We start from the raw sequence: 21496 nt of genomic DNA on the forward strand, positions 1-21496 counted from the left end.
GGGGGGGGGGGAATCTTTTTTTTTTTAGTTTTTTTTTTGACAGAGAGAGAGAGAGAGAGAGTGTGTGTGTGTGGGGGGGGGGGGGGCAGAAAGAGAGGGAAACCCAAAATCTGAGGCAGCTCTAGGCTCCAGCCTGTCAGTACAGAGCCTGACATGGGGCTCGAACTCATGGACTGCAGATCGTGATCTGAGTTGAAGTCAGACACTCAGCTGACTGAGCCGCTCAGGTGCCTCCCTAGGGGTGAATCTTGAGCGACCAACTAGCTGGTTAGGTTCAGCCCTTATAATTTAGGTTGAGTCACTGTGTACAAAGAAGGATCTGTTCTGCTTCCTGCAAGTCTGCTGTGTGAGATTTCTTGATAATCTTCACTCTGGGAAAGTTTTTCCATGTACCTAGGCCTGTTTTATACACGGTGAAGTGGTTGAGTTGGAGCATTTGATAAGTGAGCTTGACATATATGGCATTTTCCTTTGGCCATATTCACCTCTCATGGTGCCTTCTTAGGGAAGCCCTGCCCTCAGCAGCCCAGCCAGAAGGGATCTTGCTGTCTGATAACTGTTCAGGTGGCACTTTGTTTGCACTGCTCACGTGGCATCCCCTATATTGCCTTTTTTTTTAAGTTTATATATTTATTTTGAGAGAGAAAGAGCGCATGCTGGGGCGTGAGTGGAGGAGGGGCAGAGAGAGAGGGAGAGGGAGAATCCCAAGCAGGCTCTGCACTGTCAGTGTGGAGCCTGATGTGGGGCTCAATCTCACGAACTGTCCACCCAGGTGCCTCTCAAACTGACTCTTGTTTCTGTTTCTTAGTTTTCATCCTGCAGTCTTTTTTGGTTTCTTAGAGTTTTCAGATTTTAACTGCCAGTGTAGCAGTTTTTAATTACCCTATCTTATCTAATCTTCAAGGCTGTATTCTAGTACTAAGAGTGGCTTTCACATATTTGCCAGATATAACAACAGCACTCCTAATGAGGCTATTTTGGGAGTTGGTGATAAGTAAGCCTTTTTTCCCTTGGTGGATTGGATCTGCCTCTCAGCCTCCTTCCCAGTGATCTGCTTTTCCTTCTAGACACAGTCAGTAGAGGACAGTGTGTGCCTCTCAGGAGGATGCTCTGTGTATTTTAACTGTTAGTGCTATAGATAAATGGGGTTATTTTCTCCAGAGGTTTACTTTGCATGAAACTAAAGCTTCTTGTGTAGAGTAGTATGAATTTTATTTTCTCTGCAAATACTCAAAAATCTAGTTTTTGAAAAAGCTACTACAGCCCGTTATATCAATAAATTTTATTTGCTGTTTTATTGTAGTCATCACTTATTTTAGGAATTTTATATTCTTTTTTTTTTTTTTAAAGTGTATTTATTTAAGTAATCTCTACACCCAACATGGGGCTTGAACTCAGAACCCTGAGATCAAGAGGCACACAGTTTTCTGACTGAGCCGGTCAGGTGCACCTGATGTGCTTAGTTTTAACCATAAAATATACAAACACTTTCTGTTATGTAGGTCTTTTATCTACTTCAGAAATCTAGCTCTGTGTTTAGAATTAAGTTGCATGATGAAAGGAAACTTCAGTGGTTTTAGAAAAATTGACTTTAAAGTATTCTGTACTTAATTTTCATTGGAATAATAATCCGTGTAATCATCATAGCAATTATCTGTTTCTTGTGGTTGTACCTACCTACGTATCTATCTGTGTGTTTCCTCTCACTGCTGAAAAGTCTGTCGTTTGTATTTCTTATACAGAATTTTGATTGGTATGTGTTTCTTTTGCCTGTTTTTTCATATAGGTTGGACGTATTTTTGGATATTTTCCAAAAGATTTAATCCAAGTAGTCCATGAATATACCGAAGAGGAGCTACGGGTTCCCACAGATGTAAGTTATGTTATGGATTTTTAATTTTAATTTTAATTTTTTTGGTTCTCAATTATAAATTGCCTTTCATATTCATCAGTTATAGTCAGTTAATGATTTTTGAAAGTCCTTGTATTTGGGCCAGAAAAAAAACAAGTTAACATTTGTGTGTCAGGTTTTAAATTAGAATCAGGTAACTTTTAAAAATAGAAAAAAAAGAAAAATGTTTGAAAAGAATTTATGGGAGACTGTGTCATTATTTGGTAATTGTCTAATATGTACAGTCATATAGGGTTCCTTTTTGCTGCTTTATATGAGAAAAAATTAAGAATTCAATATCTTTGTACTTAGTTATTAAGTTTAAGAGGTATACCTTTTTATAGGCTAAAGAACAAGGTATCTCCATTAGAAAACTTTACTCATTGAATAGCTCTTAGACATTTTAAGTGTAGAGAAATCAGATTAAATGCTAAACTATGTACTAGGTCAGAAATGCCAATTTACAATAGTTTTCTTTTTTCTTTTTCTTTTTTTAAAGTTTGTTGTTAGATTGTGCGTGCAAGCGAGGGAGGGGCAGAAAGAGAGGGAGAGTCAGAATTCCAAGGAGGCTGTGCATTGTCAGCACAGAGCCCAACACGGGGCTCAAACCCATGAACGATGGGATCACGACCTGAGCCAAAATCAAGAGTCACATGGTTAGCCGCCCCCACAGTGGTTTTCTTATTACTGATTCTTTAGTGATTTAAGGGATTATAGTTACGTTACAGGTTTGGAAAAGGGAACCTGAGAGATTCTGAAGAGGTCTGGTCTCAGATCTGCATGGTACTGACTGTACATCCTACAAAGCATTCATCTGGGTGCATGACATAGCTCTGTGATGGCAAGGATTCTGTGTTCTGGGATCCTTAGTCCTGCGGATCATTTTCTGGACTTTTTTTTTTTTTTTTTTTTTAATTTATTTAGTTTGAGAGAAAAGGAGAAAGAGAGAGGGGAGAAGGGGCAGAGATGGAGAGAGGGAGAGAGAATCCCAAGCAGGCTCTGTGCTATCAGAGCAGAGCCAGACGCGGGATTCGAACCCACAAATGGTGAGATTGTGACCTGAGCTGAAACCAAGAGTTAGACGCTTAGCCAAGTGAGCCACGCAGGCGCCCTGTTTTCTGGAGTTTTAAAATGTGTGGTAATTGATGCCTACCTTCATTCAGAAATCTTTGAGCAGTTTTTTAAGTTTTTTTTGCAGTGCTACAGATATGCAGGCAGCTGGCCTAGGGCCATCGTTGGATGAGATTGGCAGAATATATGAAGTCTCAGAGCCAGTGCTGTACTTAACATTTCTTTGTAGTCTCAAGGGTCATAAAATCAGCCCCATTACCTGTCTGGCCTCATTCCTAATGAAGAGACTCCCCAAGATATAGGTGTGAGACCAGCAGCTCATTGGCCGCGGTGACCTCACTTGTTTGGGAGTCTGCCTTCTTAGTGAACCTCCACAGCATGCTCCCCTCAGTGTTAAGAAAGTGGCTTGGAAACGGATGTGGTGAAAAGAAGAAATTCATCCCTACTGCACTGGTCAGGGCTCCTCAGACTTTGGTGAGAGTTTAGTTAGGAGAAGAGAATTACCTGTGTTGGCTTTTAAACTTACTTTCCGTTTATGGCCCCATTTACGTCAAGTTGCTTATTATTGGAGGAAAGGAAGAATGTAGGTTTATGCCTAGTCCTGAAAGCAGACCTTAATGACACCTACCACCCTGTTGTAGAATAGAGTATATTCCTTACTGAATCTTGTTTTCAAGTTGTACTTGAGGTAATAGTTAAGTGGGGAGCCCCCTGACACCCTTATTTGTGCCTTTAAATTTTTATTGCCCATGCACCTATAATTTAATAAAGCTGTATTTAGTAAGGCTTCCTAGGCTGATTTATCTTTCCCAGCGCCAAGAAAATATGAGCCAAAAAAAAAATCTGTGTAGACTTAGAGCCTGACAGCAAGGTGATTCTGCCTGTCTCTAGCTGGTTAAAGAGAGAAGGATAGTCTGGAGGGCACAGTGATGGGGAAGCTGGATCATCTTCCAGCTTCTCCTGTGCATATTATTATGACACGAATTCCCAAGACATCAGGCACAGTTCTTGGGAGTTGGGGGACCCAATAAATGACACCCTGTTTTTCTCCACTTGTGCTCAGAACAAATTGAGAGACTCAGGAGTCAGGCCTGTGGAGACCAAAGTATCACTATTACTTACTGATAAAACTTTTTGGTGAACACGGCTTGGGTGTGCAGAAGTAATGGGTTTCCTAACTTTGTCGTGTGGAATAAGACAGACGTACCCAGCCACAGACAGGGCTAGCTAACAGGGCTAGCTAGCCTCCCCAAGGGGGCTGTCTCTATAAAACTTATAGCATGGAGTGGAGAGGATATGTGTTCCCTCTAGCAGGTCCCAAACAGAAAACAGGGATGGTGCAGAGCAAACTCACCAGCCACATGAATCCTCGGGAGGAGACGATGAAGGGAAATCAGGAATATTAGGTAGGAGTCCTTCTCCGTGGAAGCAGGAAACCAAGGAAAAGTGGACACCCGCTTTTATTCCCCTCCCACTACCCAAGAACAGTCATTGCCCAAGGTTGGCACAGAAGCCCCTCTGGATCCAGTTTGAGGTTAGCCTTCATTAGCACGGGTAAGAGTTTGCTCTTGCAACACTTAGTGACATGCTAATGTTTTTCTTTCTTTTACAGGAGACAGATTTTGTTTGTTTTGATGGGGGAAGAGATGATTTTGACAATTACAACGTAGAAGAGCTTTTAGGATTTTTGGAATTGTACAATTCTGCACCTGGAGATTCTGAGAAAGCTACAGAAAAAACTGGGCATGAGGACACAGTTCTTGAAGTACTTGAGGAAAGCGACCTTGAACCTGAATCTGAACTTGAACCTGAACCAGGAGAACTTGACTCAGAGGAGAGTGAAAATGTGTTCTCAGAAAACTCTAAGGAACTCAGGGAAAGATCTGGGGCTCAGAGGAACCACCCTCACTTAAACAGTCAAGCAGATCATGCTCAGGGAGACCAGCTTGCATTTGAACCTTTTGAGGAAATGCTACAAGATAAACTGAAAGTGCCGGAAAATGAAAACAACAAAACCAGCAATGGGTCTCAGCTCTCGAGTGAACAGGAGAAGATTGATGCTTATAAACTTTTGAAAAAAGAAATGACTCTGGACTTAAAAACCAAATTTGGCTCGACTGCCGATGCCCTTGTCTCTGATGATGAGACAACCAGACTTGTTACTTCATTAGAAGATGATTTTGATGAGGAGCTGGATACGGAGTATTACACAGTTGGCAAGGAAGATGAGGAGGATGAAGAAAACTTGGACGACCTGCCGTTACTGACCTTCACACACGCTGGGGAAGATGTGAAGGTCCCAGTGAAGTCTGGAGTTCAGAAATATCCCACAGATACAGAGCAGAATACAAATGAAAAGGATAAGGTTGAGGTGACTCAGCCCCCTGGCATCAAAAACTACGATCAAAATATACTAACAACCTGGGAGGATACTGTCTTCTCCTTCACAGATGGTGACAGACAAACAGGCTTGGACGTAGGGAGTTCTGATCCAGAGGAAGGAAGGGAGGGTGGTGACGCATTCATCCCAGATAGCAAATGGGGGAAACCACAATCAGCACCAGATTACGCCGACCCCCAAAAAGCAGAAGATGGGCTTTTGACTTTAGAGGCCCCTAAAACAAATAATGACAAAGACCCGGAAGTTCACTTTACAGGAAACGGGAGGAAAGTTGAGGAATCCAAGAAGGGCCTGGCGCAGGCCGAGATGGGGCTGGAGGGGAAGCAGGAAGGCATGAAGGCACACGGTCCTACTCAAAGCAGTGACCTCGGCTCTTTGCCAGCTGCTGGAAAGAGTAAAGACATGTCGGAATCAGCTTTTGATAACAAAGAAAATGACCTAGAAGGAGCAGCTGTTCCTACGTCAAAAGGAATGCTCCATGAAGGAAAGCCTGCAGAGCGGATTTTGGAGGGTGGCTCGGAGCGTGAAGCGGTACCCAAAGCTGCAGGGAGTCAAGTGCCTGAGGAAGGGATGGAGCAAGAATCCGTGGGCATCGCACCAATGCCGGGGGGTAGTCCGCATAATGCATCCAAAGACAACGCGGAAGAAGTGCACGCTTTAGTAAGTGGACCAAAACCACACACGCTTTCAGTGGATTCTCCACACGAGGGATTTCAAGAGGAACAGCGTCTTAAGACTGACGGTCAGCCGAGGCCTTCCCCTCCAGATGAAGTGGATTTGCCAAGAGAACCAGAAGAAGAGGGTCCCGCTGTGGGAAGAAATCTTTCCTGGCCACAAGGAAAAGAGGTGGCCCATGCGCATGATAGGCAGATGGATGAGAAGTTACAGCTCTCCAAGGAAGTGGTCAAAGAGGACTCCTCACGGGAAGAAACGGCTCCTTACAAGCCCGCGGCGGGCACGCAGGAAGTGCAGACAAGAGGCCAGGTGGATAGCCTGGAAGTGCCAGGTTTCCATCCCGAGACACCAGAAGCAGAAGCTGATTACGGCCCTGAACAACTACTGGAGGATGAAAATGCTCTAAGTGCAAAACAGTCTAAAGAAAAAAGCCCTGGGATTCAAGGTGGGCGGTTAGATGTTCATCCGCAGGCCCCCGCAGGGGCCATGTTAGGCACCGTTAGTACTGCTGCAGAAGCAGAAGGAAACAAAGAAGAAACTAGCAATATCTTGGAAATTGAAAGAGAAAGTGAAACTTTGGGCAAAGGGGTGGACACAGGGGGCAGGGAAGCGGGTGGTGGGGTGGTGGAAAAAGAAAGCCCTCTTGTGGGTAAGAAAGCACAGAGACCATCTGAAGGAAGTGACTCTCCTCACCAAAAAAATCAGACCCCAGAGTTAGGGGAAGTGTTTGAGAATCAAGATTCTGATCATTTTCAAGACGGCCCTGAGGAATACCTGAAGACCTCCGGACCCGCTGAGCAGCCCGGGCTGGAAGGACTCTCCAAAGAGGACCAGGAGGACTTGGAGAGGGTGGCGGACACAGAGGGCCAGGGGTCTGCAGTTGAGGAGCACGACGGTGACCTGTGGCACTGGACTGCGCACAGGGCTGTGCAGCCGCCGCACGGGGACCGGGTGGACGACTTGCCTATCCTCAGCAGCTTCTTTAAAGACCAGCAGTCTCTGCGGCGGTTCCAGAAGTACTTCGACGTCCATGAGCTGGAAGCCATGTTCCGCGAAATGTCATTAAAGCTGAAGTCCGCGCAGCGGGAGAGCCTGCCTTATAATGTGGAAAAAGTCCTGGACAAGGTTTTCCGTGCGTCTGAGTCCCAGATTCTGAGCATAGCAGAGAAGATGCTGGACGCTCGTGTGACCGAAAACAGAGAGCTGGGCACCAAGGAAAATAACATATTTGAAGAGGCGGCGGTCCTTGACGATGTTCAAGACCTGATCTATTTTGTGAGATACAAACACTCCACCATGGAGGAGACCACGCCGCTGGCGACGGCTCCACCCACGGAGGAAGGCTGGGCTGGCGCCACGGAAGGTAAAGCGCCTGCCTGTGGCCTTGGGGAGTTGGGCTTGAGAGGCAGGTGGGGCGCAGAGTGGTTGGGGAAGTGCCTCCTGCCTTCCTGGTAAAGCTCTGTCCACAGTTTGCAGTGTGCCTAAAGGTGAGGGACAGCACTGTGACATCCACACATCCCTTCCCGCTTTCTTTCTTTTAGGCTGGAGCGTGGGTCAAGATTTCTCATCCTGTTTTCCCCTTAGGACAGTTGAGACTGCTAGCATTTTTTTTTCTTTTTTATTAAAAAAATTTTTTTTAAGTTTATTTATTTATTTTGAGAGACAGAGCAGGTGGGGGAGGGGCAGAGAGAGAGAGAGAGAGAGAGAGAGAGAGAGAGAGAATCCCAAGCAGGCTCCGCGCTGTCAGCATGGAGGCTGACGTGGGCCTTGAACTCACAGACTGTTGAGTTCATGACCTGAGCCAAAATCAGGAATCCGGTGCTTAACTGATGGAGCCACCCAGGCACCCTGAGATTGCTAGCATTTTCTAAAGGAACCTTGACAAGCAGGTAAAGAGAAAGCTACAAACAAGAAAATGACGCCCCAGGTAAACCTGTTAAAAAAGTACAAGTTTCATGTAAATTATGAAAGGAATTTTTTTGGTAACTTAAGTAAATTCTTTTGTGTTGTTTTTTTAAGTAAACTCTATGCCTTATGTGGGGCTTGAACTCACAGCACTGAGGTCAGGAGTTGCACATTCTACCTACTGAGCCAGCCACACACCCCGAGTAAATTCCTTTTTTTTTTTTCTTAATATTTATTTTTGAGAGAGTGCGAGAGTGAGCGGGGGAGGGGCAGAGAGAGCAAGGCGGACAGAGGATCTGAAGCAGGCTCTGTGCTGACAGCAGAGAGCCTGATGTGGGGCTCAAATTCACAAACTCGTGAGATCATAACCTGGGCCAAAGTTGGAGGCTTAACAGACTGAGCCACCCAGTCGCCCCCCCCCCCTTTTTTTTTTAATTTTTTTTTTTTTTAACATTTATTTATTTTTGAGACAGAGAGCATGAACAGGGGAGGGTCAGAGAAAGAGGGAGACACAGAATCTGAAACGGGCTCCAGGCTCTGAGCAGTCAGCACAGAGCCCGGCGCAGGGCTCGAACCCACGGACCGCGAGGTCATGACCTGAGCCGAAGTCGGATGCTTAACCGACTGAGCCACCCAGGTGCCCTGCTGCCCCCTTTTTTAAATTACAGTGTAGTTGAAACACAATGTTACATTAGTTTCCGGTGCACAGCATAGTGACAGGGACAGGTCTGTGCGTTCTGCTGTAGCCACCATCTGGCAGCCTACAGGCCACTACAGGACCACTGATTGTATTCCCCACCCTGTACCTTTCACCCCTGTAACTTACTCATTCCACAACCGGAAGCCTCTGAAAGGGCTTTCGCGTGAAGTAACTGCTCTCTGACCAAGGATGAGCTGGCATCACATTTCAGCTGATGCCTTGCCTGAGTTTCTTTATCCTCACCCCCCTCAGTTTTCATCTTTTGTTGGTGTCATGTTCTTTCTTGCCTCTTTGGAGCAGTCACTTAGGTTAGTGAACTTCTCCTGGGCCCTCGGATTCTTGCATTCAGATGAATTAACCAGGGACATGACTGGGATGCAGGGCTCTCTAACACAGCACTTGACATGTGGAAGCCTTTCAGTAAATACTGATGAACGGACCCTGAGCCAGTCTCCTAACATAACCTGATTCCTAGTTCCACGCTTTTCAGCCTGAGGTATTTAAACTGTGGCATGTGATAGCGTACCAGGGGGATATAAAGCCACAGAATAAATGCTGTCTTCCCATAGGGCCAGTTTTTCTTGAGAATTTGGGGAGGGGAACATTTTTGCATGTAATCAAAGCAGACCTATTTTCCATTAGAATGCAAAACTGATGAATTTTTAGGGTAAACTGTGATGCTTTAAAGAAATTCATCTTTTGTGTGGGTCACATTGGACTCTGCCCTAAGCCTCTTGGGGAAGGAAATGGGTTCTCACTCTTTTTGACAATTAGAGGTACTCTGAAAATATTTGACAGCTATTTCAGTAAGCTGCCTTTGATAACGCTAGCTCTGTGAAACAAACATGCTTGTGAATGAAAGAATTCGTGTTCTTTTTGTGTGGCGTAGATATTTCCTATTTCTGCCCTTGACTGGAATTCTCTTCTGCACATTCACCTGGTTGGGCATGTGTTGGGTTTGTCAAGGGGAGTTAGGGTTATTGAACCCCTTACCACAAATGGGTTTATTTATAAAATACTTCAGAATACGGGTTTCTTTGTAAATTGTAGTCATCTGTGAAATGAGACAAAAGCAACTGAAACTCTTATTTCCCCAACCAGTCGAGCTTCCTGGGATCCCGGCATGTGGAGGGAGGGCAGTGGGAAGGTGCCTAGGGGGTCACCGGGGAGGGAGAGCTGCCCAGTGGGAGAGGCTGAGTGGGGAGTATCGTCAAGGCTTTGCCAGCCCAGTGCATTCTTCTTCCCTGTAGGAATAGAGCCACTCCTTGAAGATAGTTTCCCACAAGATCACACAGAAGACCTTAGAGCACAGATTCCCAAAGAGCCCAGCCAGTTGGATCAACTTGGGACTGGTGACAAGGGTGACTCAGAAGTGTCACAGAAGCCGAATACTGAGAAGGACATAGACCCAGGTAAAACTTGCAGATTTTTTCTACAAAGTAGAGGTGTGTCATAAACAAGAGCTTCTAGGACATTTGTTCTTTTTTTTTTTTTTTCCTTTTTTAATTATTTAGGTAATCTCTGCACCCAATGTGGGGCTCGAACTCATGACCCTGAGTCGTGTGCTCTACCAACTGAGCCAGCTAGGTGCCCCTGGACATTTGTTCCTAAAGGCAGGAAATCGAAGGGAGAATAAGACAGGCATGAATGAGTGTTAAAAAACAAGAAACCCCAGAATAGAAAGAAAAGCAGTTGAGGCAGATGGATGGAGGTCAGCAGTAGGAAAAAGGCCAGAGACTATAACCAACCAAAATATCAATGTTTGGCTCTCATTACTCACATAAATAATTTCAGTCTAAACTATTATTCTTCAAAGGCCTTATGTTCTCAAACAGTAGTTTTCAACCAGACCAGCCGGCATCAGAAACTCTGAGGGTGGAGACCAGCAAGCTGTGTTTAACAAGCCCTCCAGGAAATTCTGATCAGCTGAAAGTTTGAGAGGCACCACTTTATTTATTTATTTTTTTCAGTGTATTTATTTTGGGAGAGAGCACAAGCGGGGAGGAGCAGAGAGAGAGAGAAGACAAAGTCTGAAGCAGGTTCCATGTTGACAGCAGAGAGCCCGTAACGGGGCTTGAACTCTTGAACTGTGAGATCATGATCTGAGCCAAAGTTGGATGCTTTAACTGACTGAGCCACCCAGGCACCCCAAGAGCCACTGCTTTAAAACCCACAAATTCTTCTCCCCCCTCTCCCGCCCCCAGTAGAATACAGTGTGGCTCAGATCTTGTGTTAATTTGCTACCTGGACATGGCAAAAACCTTAAAAATAGTGAAGGGGATATTTATGCCTAGGTGTCTGTACGCCGTGGGGAGCAGTACAGAAAGTTGTGCATCGTGTCGTGGTCCCGCGTGGCCTGACACCAGTGTGTCAGCATTAATCACAGGGCGCAGCAAACACTCAGTGGAGAGCAACTCACTTCATTTGGATTGAGGAGACTATTTAAAAACAAGACGACAAGCCCAATAATGGCATCAACAGGTTGCTACTGAAGAAAGGCTAATTGTGTTATTTTGTGTGTCCGCTGTGGGGGGTGGTGTGTGTGATACCATTACTGGTTCCGTGTCCTTCGAGGTTGTGGTGTGTAACCCGGGATAAAGCGCTACCCATGAGACCTGGTAGCACCGTGTGGGCCTTCAGGAGAAGCCACGGCATGGGCAGGAATTCTGTAATTGGGGAAGAAATGACCTATCAGAGGCCTCCCGTGTTCCGAGGACGTTGCATTCATGTATCATCCCCTCTAGTTCTAAAGTCTTTATCTCAAAAAGAGTCAAAAGAGTTTTTTCAGCTTGTTGAAAATGAGTCATACGCCACGATGTCTCGTTAACGCTCTTGCTCAGAAACTTTCAAGGCTAGGAAAACCTCTGCTTGCAGAATTAAAAACACATTTTTTGCCCGGTCCTTCCGAGTTCTGCCACAGGATGACATGAGCTACCCTTACAGGCTCATCTTCCCAAATGTCCCTTCGTGCATCTCAGCCGCCCTGACTGTGGACACTTCCCCAGGGTCACAGTCATAGATCCATCGTGAATGGAGTCTCTGGGTTGGGAGAGAGTCACCTCCTCCGCCCCTCACTAACCGCTTGCTGAGCTCCTAGCTGTTTACAGAACGGGCCCAGCCTCAACTAATTCAAACTGAGGTCACCTCCCCGCCACCTCCTCTAGTGAAACCCTTTCAGGCTTAGCAGAGCTTTAGGCCAGCCCCCGCTCTGTAAGCGGTTCCCGTTAGCGTCTCTGGGCGTTTACCTTGTTCTCTTTTGTGTAGCTGTCATTCATCTGTGAGGGAGCAGTCACCTGCCAGGGGCCAGACACCGTGCTAAGCACGGGTGCAGTCCACCTGCGGGTCTGCAAGCTGACGCTTTTCTACTCAGCGGTTGCCTGAAGTTTCTAACACAATGCTTCACCGGCACTGAATGAACATCTGGTAAATGCAACTGTGTCCGTGTGGGAAAAAAAAAAAACAAACCCATAAGTTCTGCTTTTCTCAATTCCCATGACTAAATACTGTTCAGAGCGCAGGTGTTTTGCCAGAGACATGATGGGAGATCTGGTGAGGGGTAGGGTGTGTTGGATATACGTTCATTTCATAATGGAAGGGCGTGATGGCTCGAATGGGTGTTCTGAATTTTGTTCTCTCTAGAATTCTTTAAGAGCATAATTATATAAGTTATATACGTCTTTATATAAGACCTATAGAAACTGTGTCTTTTTTTTTTTTTTTTTTTTTTTTTTTTTTAGTAAATATGACTTAATTTTATCTCAGGTTATCTCTATGCCCAACTTGGGGCTCAAACTCATGACCCTGAGATCAAGAGCCACGTGCTCTACTGACTGAGCCAGCCAGGCGCCCCTAGAAGTCTGTATACGTCTTTAAGAGAAGCCACTGACTCATACTCGGTGGGCACTCGATAAATATTTTAAACGAAGAGAAACAAGTCTTACTCTAAAGCATATTATAAAATATTAATTTTCACCCTCAATTTTAGGGATAATTCCAACAGAAAGCAGTCCTGTTGATGCTGTTGATGCAAAAAAGAAACTAGAAACAAATGCTGAAGAGCCAGCAAGTGTCTCACCTTTGGAAAATGCAATTCTTATAATATATTCATTCATAATTTATTTAACTAAGACGGTAAGTTCGACATACATAGCTTCTTCAGATAGAGTTATCGATTAATTACGGTTTTTGAGTTGATCTTAAGCATGAGATCAAGAACTTAAAACTACTGCTGATCCTTTGACTTCAGCCTCTGAAATGGGTCACCTGTGTATAATTTGATGGGTTCTTAGCTCAGATCTGCGGTGTGTCAGAGCCGGGCATAGACAAACCTGTAAAACATGGCTCTTCCCCAGCAGGACCTTTTAGTCCAGCAGGGAGATAAAGACGTTCACTGGGGACATAATACGATACGGGCAGAGAGGATTTTCCCGATGGGAGAATGATGTGTTGGATACACTGATTTCGTTGTGGTGGGAGGATGGGCAGAGAAGGTCAGAAGTTTCGGCAGGAGCTGAAGGACAAACGGGAGTTTCATATGTGTTGCCGAATAGAAGGTGGAGAGGGAGGTAGCATGCGGTTCGACCGAGGAAATAACATGTTCAGAGAGATGGACGGTATTACAAAGAGAAGGCCTTTTGGGGAAGTCATGGAAGCCTTTTTGGTGTTGAATAGTTGAGGGTGTGGTTGGAGGGCGTCTTTTGGAGGGAGATAGGGAGATAGGTAAAGGAAGTTGTGTGTTGTGACAGGTAGTGCTACGCTCTTTGGGATTGGGATCCTTGGAAGGTTTTAAGCGGAAAGGGATGTGGTTAGATTTGTGTCTTAGAAAGAGTCACTTATGGCAGAGTATTCAGATTTATCTTTCTTAGGGAGTCAGGATTCAAATGAGACATTTAATCTACCTGGAAGCATATTTAAGCTTTTTAGGACTTAGCTCCCCCTTGTGGTATTTGTTGAAATTGGACATTTTTCGGTAAATTGTGGGAATGAGCAAGCTTTTCAGAAGCTGCAGGCCAAGTTGTCCTTGGACCTGTAAAGAAAAGTATCCTCCTCCATAAAAGTATTTTTCCACTACGTTCTGTTATCTCAAGACTTGTGTAGGAAAGAGGATCCCCCCCCCCCCCGCCCCACCCCGTTCCATAAAAATGCATGAGTTTTGAGCCAGGATTATCTGGTTTCAAATCCCAGATTCATCATTGAGAAGCTTCAGCAAATTACTGAGCTCCGTTTAGCTGTCCTACATCTTCCAAATGCTGATAATACCTACTGCAATTGTTATAAGAATTAAATGACTTGATAATAAAGTGTTCAGTGCAGTGCCTGGCATTTGTAGGATCTCACCACCCTCCGCCTGCTTCTCATTTGGATGGTCAGAGGGAAGCATAAAAACACTGGATACCCAGGGAATTCAGGAGAAAGGCCACCGGGGAGAGTTTTTAGCTTTCTCCATGGTTGTGGTGGTTAGCAGCCCCCCAGGTAAAGGTGTGTATGACCTGTGCAGTTAGAATAATGAAATTTTCTGTGATTAAGGCAGTTTCAGAATTTGAATTTTATCATCAGAATGAATCATTGTCACTTCAAAAATTTAACAGCCTCCAGATGTGGAAGGAGTTCTTTATTCATTTTGTTTGTGGATATGCACGGAGTCCCTTTCTAGGCCCACTTGGGGGCCACAGATGTGGTATAAAACAGGGTCTCTGCTTGGGGATGGTGGGAGAAGGCACAGATGGGAATGGCCAGGGAAAAGTGCACAATGTTACAAAGTAACATGGACTTTAAAGGTGTTGTCAAGAAAGCATTTTGATGGCCCAGTATGTGCAGTGTTGTGCTAGGAATAGAAGATTCTGAGAGGTATAAAGCATGATTCTGATTTTGGAAAGGTTTAAGAAAAGGGCATATCAGATATATGAAAACTGAGAAAATGGAAAATATCTTGAAACAGTTTTTGTGAAATATCAAATAGTATAGATAATTCTTTGGTAAGGCTGGGGAGTATTGGGGTGCTGACTTGTTCAGGAAAACTGGACCAGAAGTCAGATTCATGGATCCACCGTTGATGGAATCTTGGAGCTGGAAGGGACCTTCGGGGGCAGCTTGTCCAGCTTCACTAATTGCAGAAATGTCCTCTTAGTCACCTGGCAGGTAGTTAGGAGATCTGGGTGTCAACAGCTCCTTGTGTGAACAACCTAACCTTATAGGGCCATACGTTGCCCTGTTGGCTCACTCATTCTCTTATTGACTCTAGAGTTTCCTTGCGTGATTCCTTCTTGTAGAATCTAATTCTTTTTCTGTATAGTAACTCTGAATGTTTGAAGTGGTGCTTTAATTTTTTAAGTGTTTTATCACGGAAAGTTTCAAACATACAAAAGCAGAAGTAATTGTAAAATCAATCTATGGCCTATTCCCAAGTTGACAGTAATTCCTTAATATCATCCAATATTAGGCATAAAAATCCCCTTTCCTACTTTTAAAAATTGTTTTTGTTCAAATCAAGATCTTGCTGGGGTCCAGATATTATGGAAGGTTGCCATATGTCTTTAGTCAGATCAACTTTAGTCAGATATAAATGACATATAATAAAGGTTACCCATTTTAAGAATACAGCTCAGTGAGTTTTAACAAATGTATTCGCCTATGTTAAAACAATCATAACCAAGACATGGAACATTTCCTTCATTCAGAGAAGTTTCCTCATGTACCTTCTCAGTGTGTCTCCTTTACTGCTGGCTCCCGGCAACACTGAATTTCACTGTAGGTTCTGTTTGCTCGTTGGAGAATTATAAGTATAAAATGGACTCATACCTAGGAGTGAAACTGCCCTGCCACATGGTAAGTTTGTTTTAGCCGGAAAGGAGCAGCCAAACAATTCTCAAGAGTGACTGTCCAGTTTATACTTCCATAGCAATTTATGGGACTTCCATTTGGTCACGTATTTGCTAACATTTGATATTATCGGTCATAAATTTTAGACATTCTAGTAGATATGTCTTTGTGGGTTTTTAAAAAAAATTTTTAAGTTTATTTTTTTATTTTGAGAGAGAGAAAAAAAATGCATGAGTGGGGAGGGGCGGAGAGAAGGAGATAGAATCCCACGTGGGGCTTTATCCCATGATGGTGAGATCATGACCTGAGCCAAAATCAAGAGTTGGACGCCTGACTGAGCCATCCAGGCACCCTTCTTTGTGGGTTTTTTTTTTTTTTTTTTTAAGTTTATTCATCTTTGAGAGATAGAGAGAGAGCATGAGTGGGGAAGGGGCAGAGAGAGGGAGACACAGAATCCGAAGCAGGCTCCAGGCTCTGAGCTGTCAGCACAGAGCCTGATGTGGGGTCGAACTCACGGAACCGCAAGATCATGACCCAAGCCGAAGTCAGACACTCAACCGACTGAGCCACCCAGGCACCCCCCCTTCTTTGTGGTTTTAATTGTATTTCTTGGTGATATATGATGAGTACTTTTTCACATGACCATGTTGTGTGTTCATGTGCAAAATAGCTTTTCAGATCTTTTGTCCCCCTTTTTAAAGTTTATTTATTTAAGTAATCTCTACACTCAGTGTGGAGCTCAAACTCACAACCTGGAGATCAAGAGTCACATCTCTTCCAACTGAGCCAGCCAGGCACACCTCTTTTGCCCTTTCTTAAATTATTTTTTTTCCTCACAAATATTAAGATCTAAGAGTTCTTCATGTATTTTGGTTATAACTTCTTTGTCAAATATATATTATGGGTAATTTTTTCAGTCTATGGCTTGGCCTTTCAGTTTCTTAACATTGCTTTTGAAGAGCAAATTTGTAATTTTGGTGAATACGATTTTATTAATTTTTATTTTTATGGTTAGTGCATTTTGTTTCCTGCCTAAGGAATCATAGGCCCTTCCAATGGTGCAAATGTTTTCTCATACTGTCTTCTAGAAGTTTTATAGTTATACCTTTCATGCTCAGGTCTCTGTTCTGTGTTGAGTTAATTTTTGTGAATGTTGTCAAGTTGCATATTTTTCTTCTATGGATATCAGTTGCTCCCGTGGCATTTCTTTTCCCTTCTGATTACCTTGGCACTTGAGTAGAAATCAGCTGACCATATTTGTGTGTCCATCTGCACTCTGTTCAATTGATCTGTATTTCTATCCTAAGATAACACACTTTTCTGATTGGTATAGCTTTATGGTAGGTCTCGGAATCGGCAAAATTGTTTTTGGCTATTTCAGTTCCTTTGCATTTCCATATAAATTTTAGAACCAACTTCTGGAGATTTTATTTGTTACTATGTTGAATCTGTAGATGCGTTTCGGAAGAATCGATATCAACAAATATTAAGGCAACTAATCCATGAAGTAAGTTCATCTCCACATTTAGATCTTTTGTTTCTCAGCAGAATTTTGTAGGTCTCAGGTACAGGTTTCACACAGATTTTGTGTGCCTTTGTATTTCATGATTTTTTTTTTTTAATTTTTTTTTCAACGTTTATTTATTTTTGGGACAGAGAGAGACAGAGCATGAACGGGGGAGGAGCAGAGAGAGAGGGAGACACAGAATCGGAAACAGGCTCCAGGCTCTGAGCCATCAGCCCAGAGCCTGATGCGGGGCTCGAACTCACGGACTGTGAGATCGTGACCTGGCTGAAGTTGGACGCTTAACCGACTGCGCCACCCAGGCGCCCCTGTATTTCATGATTTTTGATGTAAAATTGTGTTTTTCTTACATGTCATTTACCATTGTTTTGTGCTGATACATAGAAACACAACTGGTTTTGTATATTTGTATCTTCAAACCTTATTGAATTTATTAGTTCTAGAACTTTTTTGTAGATTTCATAGGATTCTCTGTGTAGATAGGTGATTACGTCATCTGTGAATAAACACCTTTTAGAAAAGTCAGGTTAATGAAACACAATTACCTTTAGTAAAATTCACTCTTGCTCTGGACAGTTTGATGAGTCTTCACATTATTTCTTTAGATTTTTTTGTATCCCTCCTCTCTTGCCTTTCCTTCTGGGACTCCAATTACACGTAAGTTAGACCACTTCATGTAGTTCCACAGGTCACTGAGGCCCTGTTCTTTTTTGTTGCTTTTCAGCTTTCTAGGTCTTTGCTTCAGTTTAGGTATTCCTATTGCTGTCTTCATGGTCATTGATCTTTAAAAAAAATTTTTTTTTTAATTTTTAAAGTTTATTAGTTTATTCTGAGAGAGAGCGAAAACACAAAAGGAGGGACAGAGAGAGAGAGAATCCTAAGCAGGCTCAGTGATTAAACCTGACACAGGACTTGATCCCATGAGAGAGATCATGACCTGAGCCAAAACCAAGAAGAGTCTGACGCTCGACCGACTGAGCCACCAGGTGCTGCCCCCTCATTCATCTTTCATAGTATGTAATCTGTGGTTCAGCCCATCAAGTGAATTTTTCATTTCTGGTAGTTTAATTTTCAGCTCTGAATGTTCCACTTGGTTCTGTTTATGTCTTCCACCTTTTGTCAGTATGGCCAAGGTAAACTTCAAAATATTCTTTTCAAATTTTTTCAGAAAAAAATAAATGTTTTTAAGCCAATTGTCATCTCTGTTGCAACTTCTTGTTTTGTTTTTTTTCTTTTTTCTTTTTCTTTTTCTTTAGAGAGAGAGAGAGAAAAAAAGACCATGAGCAGGGGAGGGGCAGAGAGCGAGGGATAGAGAATCCTAAGCAGGCTCTGTGCTAATAGCACAGAGCCTGACTCAGGGTTCAATCCCATGAATTGTGAGATCCTGACCTGAGCTGAAATCAAGAGTCAGATGCTTAACTGTCTGAGCCACCCAGGCGCCCCTCTTGGTCTGTTTTTATAGATTGATTTCTCTCCTACTCATGGGATATTCCTGTGTTTTTTTTGTTGTTGTTGTTTTTCTGTTTTTTTTTTACATGTCGACCTACTTTCCTGCTTTTTTTACACATAGTGATTCTAGTGATTCCTTGTTGTTGCTGGATGCCAGGTGCTGTGAATGTTACATTGTCGAGTGCCTGGTTTTTAGTGACTTTTTTTAAATGTTGAGGTTTGCTTTGCTAGACAGTTGTTACTTGTGGACCAGCTTGATCCTTTCTAGTCCTATTTTTAAGACTTTTTTTTTTTTAATTTTTTTTTAACGTTTATTTATTTTTGAGACAGAGAGAGAGACAGAGCATGAACGGGGGAGGGGCAGAGAGAGAGGGAGACACAGAATCGGAAGCAGGCTCCAGGCTCTGAGCCATCAGCCCAGAGCCCGACGCGGGGCTTGAACTCACGGACCGCGAGATCGTGACCTGAGCTGAAGTCGGACGCTTAACCGACTGAGCCACCCAGGTGCCCCTTTAAGACTTTTTTAAGATTGTGTATATAGTTTTTTGACTCTAGAGGTAGTATAGCCCTACTCCTAAGGAGTGATTCTTCTGGAATCTACTGAATGTCAGGCAATGTCAGGTCACTCTAACTGACTGGAGCGCAGTTTGCTTCCCACGCCTGTGTAGAACTCTGGGATTTGTTCAGCTTTCAGAATGGTGGCAGCTCTTCTTTTCATCTGAGGGGGTTTTTTTGCCCGTCCTTAGAGATTCTTACCTTGGGCAGATCTGCTTCAAATTCAGCAAAGACTGAAGGAAACCCCCTCACGGTTTTTTGGAACTCTTTTTCTTTGTAGCCCCCGTCTTTGTGGTACCTTTCCCTGCACATTTCAGTAACCTTTGTCTCCCTGAACTCTGGCCTTCTCCTCTTCAGGGAGATTGGTGGGCTCTGAGAGGCTTCTCCCTGTGCTCAGGTGAGAATGTGTCTCCAGGCAGGAAGCTGGTTGACCAGCAGGCTCACCTCCTTGTTTTCCCTTCCTTCAGCGGTCACGGTTGTGTGCGGCCTGTTGTTCTTCACCTGAAAATTGTGTTTTTCATGTGTTTTGTCCAGTTTTCTAGTTATTTCAGTGGGAGGGCAAGTATAGCCTTTCCTCTGCCTGTAGATTTTCTCCTTTTGTTTGTTGTTGTTGGAATGTATTCATTGAAGAAACGGTTTGTTTGGCCTCTAGGGGCTATATCGTGTTCTGCATTTTGCTAACTACATTCCCCAGTGTAACTGAACATGTTTCTCTGACTCTTTGTATTTGCTGGGAATTGGTAGTCCGATTCAGTTTCAATATTGATTGGCAAGGATACTTAACAGGAGATGTTTGCTTTCAGCAGGAGGCATCTAATGTATAAATGTCCCTCTACTTTTTGTTTTTTAATTTTTTTTAATGTTTATTTTTGAGGGAGAGAGAGAGAGAGAGAGACAGAGCATGAGTGGGGGAGGGGCAGAGAGAGAGGGAGACACGGAATCTGAAGCAGGCTCCAGGCTCCGAGCTGTCAGCACAGAGCCCGACGCGGGGCCTGAACTCACAGACTGCAAGATCATGACCTGAGCCGAAGTTGGAAACTCAACCGACTGAGCCACCGAGGCAACATCCCTGGATGTCCCTCTACTTTTGATGTCACTAGTCATTGGTGACATTGACTAAGTCTGTTAATATATTATGGTGCAAAATGGTGTTAAGGGATCGCTTCTCGGCCTTTTGGCTAAGATCAAGTGTAAAATGGTGATATGGTGATTATATTGTTGCTGCTTCATTTAAAGGCTGGGATATTTCTTCAAAAAGAAACATAGCCAAGTATTGTTTACACTGAGATTTAGTTTGTATAGTATAAATATTTGATTCTTTCTATTTAAATAGTTTCCAAAATAATGACTTGGTTTCCTGGCTTTATCCAGAGATGTCCAGAGGGGTTTTTTGGTGTATTTCTTCTGACTCTATTCTAATCATTATTACGATGTCATGAATTTGAAAATAGTTGGTGTGTTTCAATCCACTGTAGTTCTTATTCTTGCCAGTGCTCAATTTCTCCCACTTTTGGCTAGTGGGAGCCTCTTCAGCTTGGCTTCGGAGCCTTTTGGACACCACCCAGTGGTCACTGACACCTTCCTTGCTTTCTAGTGTGACAGCGTGTTCTAATCCTCTACATTTCCTGCCTGCACCTTGAAGGAGTTATTTCTTTAAGGAGCCCCTGATTTCTTTGAATGGGAAATAGTATTTAAAAGCTGCATTCTGGATACGAAGATGCTTATTGCTTTTGAGTTGGGATTTCTAGGCCTTTTCAGAGGGCAAGGCTAAGAAAGACATGGAGTTTTTTTGTGTGTTTCAGTATTCATCTTGGTTCCATATGGATACTCCCAAAATAAAATCAGGATGCTAGAGGGATTGTACTTAACCTCATCTATCTTACACATGTATTTTCTTTCTCCAGTGTCAGAAATCCCAGTTTTCAATGATGTCAACATATTTACTTCATTTTACAGTAGTCACACAACAATATTAAAAACACCAATACCAACACTGCCACCCACGATATATTATTGAAAATGTTTTCAGGATGTTTTTCAGCTATATCCCACTAGTGCATGCTTGAAATAATTCCTTTCTATCATCCTGCCATCAACTTGATACAGTTAGGTTAATTGTTTCATTTTTGCTTTCACTTTTTAGGGATTGCTTTTAAATGTATTTGTTTGTTTTGTTTTGCAAGTATCTAACATATTTATAAGATCCAAAGCCAATTTATAAAACAAATGCTCTTTGGAGAAGTCAAGGTTTTGTCCCAGGTCCACTGAACCTGTTGTTACCCTCCTCTATGGATAATTTTTAAAATTAATTTCATTGTCTTATCATTAAAAAATAAGCACAAGGTGGGGTGCCTGGGTGGCTCAGTCAGTTGGGTGGCCGACTACAGCTCAGGTCATGATCTCACAGTCTGTGAGTTTGAGCCCTGCATCGGGCTTTGTGCTGACAGTTCAGAGCCTGGAGCCTGCTTCTGATTTTATGTCTCCCTCTCTCTCTGCCCCTTCCTT

The 21496-nt window shown here is 43.4% G+C and overlaps 1 protein-coding gene across 7 annotated transcripts in view; it reads left to right on the top strand.

The window, feature by feature from the left end:
- MIA3 (MIA SH3 domain ER export factor 3) overlaps window positions 1–21496 on the top strand; it is a 53586-nt gene that overhangs the window by 3197 nt on the left and 28893 nt on the right. For all 7 annotated transcript variants that reach the window (XM_040461013.1, XM_040461008.1, XM_040461007.1 and 4 more), the window contains 4 exons: window positions 1787–1873; window positions 4575–7401; window positions 9894–10055; window positions 12629–12774. In XM_040461013.1, the coding sequence (XP_040316947.1) occupies window positions 1787–1873; window positions 4575–7401; window positions 9894–10055; window positions 12629–12774 (3222 nt within the window). The remainder of the gene's footprint in view (window positions 1–1786; window positions 1874–4574; window positions 7402–9893; window positions 10056–12628; window positions 12775–21496) is intronic.

Source organism: Herpailurus yagouaroundi, unplaced genomic scaffold (assembly GCF_014898765.1).
Source record: "Herpailurus yagouaroundi ecotype Mexico unplaced genomic scaffold, PumYag 253, whole genome shotgun sequence".
In the NCBI taxonomy this organism is placed as follows: domain Eukaryota; kingdom Metazoa; phylum Chordata; class Mammalia; order Carnivora; family Felidae; genus Herpailurus; species Herpailurus yagouaroundi.